Here is a 2,216-nt window from a genome sequence, read left to right as displayed (position 1 = left end):
GAAGAAGGACAGCCAGAATGCTACTTAGAGGAGAGAATGGCCAGACTTTGTCTCATCTCCTTTGGTCATGTTGTCAGAAGGGACGAGTCCCTGTAAAATGATATCATACTTGGTAAAGTTGAGGGTCAGTACAAAAGGGGAAGACCCTCGATGAGGTGGGTTGACAGTCTTTGCGACCATGGGCTCAAGCATAGCCAGAACTGTGATGACTGTGCAGGACGTGGGAGTGTTTCGTTCTGTTGTACATGGGGTCCCGATGAATTGAAGCTGACTTGACCTAACACCTAACAACAGCAAACATTGGTGGGAGTTTGGCTTAAAACGTTTTACAAAATTGGGATATAAGTCCCTAGTGACATTACTCCTTCCCATACAAGTTCAGGGCCAATCAGAGAAGAGCCAGGCCCATGAGAATCTAAGAGTCAGACAGAAGGGAGTGGGTTGAGAGGGCCCTGAACAATACAAGATGACTTCTCTCCACAAAGCACTTTGGGGAAGAACCAGAGAACCTTACCAAGCAGCGACATGGGCCAGAAAAATCTACACCAAACATCTGACTTCATGGTAACTTCAACTGAAATCCATTCACTAGAACAAAAACAACCTCATTAAACATTCTTCAGATTTAACTGCACGTAGACATCACACACCTTACCACTGGATGATGCATTATGTAGACACCCAATCCCCACTATTGTGCATAAAACTCTACCTGAATAAACCTTGCTGCTTTACTGTCCCTCATGAGATTTCGGGTGCTGAGCTCTGTTCCTCAAAAAAGCCTTGTCTAATCAACTTGGATTTTACTCCTTGTTTATTTTATTATTATTTGCTTATTTTCAGAATCTGTCCTGTGCCTCTTGGAGTCACTGCTCCTGCTGGTCCAGTGGGGAGCAACAGTATGGTGCTCGCAGAAAAGTGAGTGAAGCACACTCCACTGCCATTTGCACCAGTGGATGGGTCAAGATTTAGTACGAGTGCCCCTACTCTCAGGGGTCCCTGGGTGGTGCAAATAGTTAAAGATTGACAACTGACTGAGAGACTGGAGGTTCTTACACCCCCAGAGATACCTGGGAAGAAAGATCTGGGGATCAGCTTCTGAAAGATTGTTGTTGTTAGGTGCCATCGAGTTGTCTCCGACTCATAGCGACCCCATGTACAACAGAACAAAACACTGCCCAGTCCTGTTCCAGCCTCATGATCCTTGCCATACCTGAGCCCATCGTTGCAGTCAATCCATCTTATTGAGGGCCTTCCCCTTTTTTGTTGACCTGCCATTTCACCAAGCATGATATCCTTCTCCAGGGAATGGTCCCTTCTGACAATGTGACCAAAGTAGGTGAGATGAAGTCTGTTCATTCTCACTTCCAATGAGAACTCTGGCTGCACTTCTTCCAGGACAGATTTGTTTGTTCTTCTGACAATCTGTGGTACTTTCAGTATTCTTTGCCAACATCACAACTCAAAAGCATCGACTCTTCTTCAGTCTTCCTTATTCATTTTTCAGCTCTGACATGCATATGAGGTGACTGAAAATACTATGGCTTGGGTTAGCCACACCTCAGTCTTCAAGAGACATCTTTGCTCTTCAGCACTTTAAAGAGGTCCCCCCCCCAGCAAATGTGCCCAATGTGATACATCATCTGAGGTCTTGATGGCTACTTCCATTGGTGTTGACTGTAGAACCAAGTAAATACGAAGTCTTTGACAACTTCAATCTTTTCTCCAATTATTGTGATGCTGCTTATTGGCCAGTTGTGAGGATTTTTGTTTTCTTTGTTTTGAAGTGTAAGCCACACTGAAGACTATATTCTTCAATCTTCATCAGGAAGTGTTGTGAGTCATCCTCACTTTCAGCAGGCAAAGTTGTGTTGTTTGCATATCGCAAATTGTTAATGAGCCTTCCTCCAATCCTGATGCCATGTTCCTCTTCATATAGCCCAGTTTCTCAGATTACTTGCTCAGCATAGACTGAATAAGTATGGTACAAAGATGCAACCTTGACACACTCCTTTCTTGATTTAAAATCATGCAGCATCCCCTTGTTCTGTTTCAACAATAGCCTCCTGGTTGACGTACAGGTCCTCATGAGTACATTTAAGTGTTCTGGAATTCCCATTCTTCTCAATATAATCTACACTTTGTTATGTGTACACAGTTGAATTCCTTTGCATAGTCAATAAAAGACAAGTAAACATCTTTCTGGTATTCTTTGT

General features: G+C 43.5%; 1 protein-coding gene across 1 annotated transcript in view; it reads right to left on the bottom strand.

Moving 5' to 3' along the window:
• LOC103211285 (zinc finger protein 501-like) overlaps nt 1-527 on the bottom strand; it is a 53,283-nt gene extending 52,756 nt beyond the window's left edge. Inside the window, exons 1-2 of the mRNA XM_042783177.1 lie at nt 515-527; nt 363-415 (exon numbers count right to left, since the gene is read on the bottom strand). Coding sequence (XP_042639111.1) covers nt 363-415; nt 515-527 — 66 coding nt within the window. The remainder of the gene's footprint in view (nt 1-362; nt 416-514) is intronic.
• Between the last annotated feature and the right edge of the window lie 1,689 nt (nt 528-2,216).

The sequence above is a fragment of the Orycteropus afer genome, unplaced genomic scaffold, assembly GCF_000298275.1.
Source record: "Orycteropus afer afer isolate SDZICR_OR568_19922 unplaced genomic scaffold, OryAfe1.0 scaffold00718, whole genome shotgun sequence".
Lineage (NCBI taxonomy): Eukaryota > Metazoa > Chordata > Mammalia > Tubulidentata > Orycteropodidae > Orycteropus > Orycteropus afer.
Note: the sequence above shows the minus strand (reverse complement) of the source record. Positions and strands in the feature narration are given on the sequence as shown.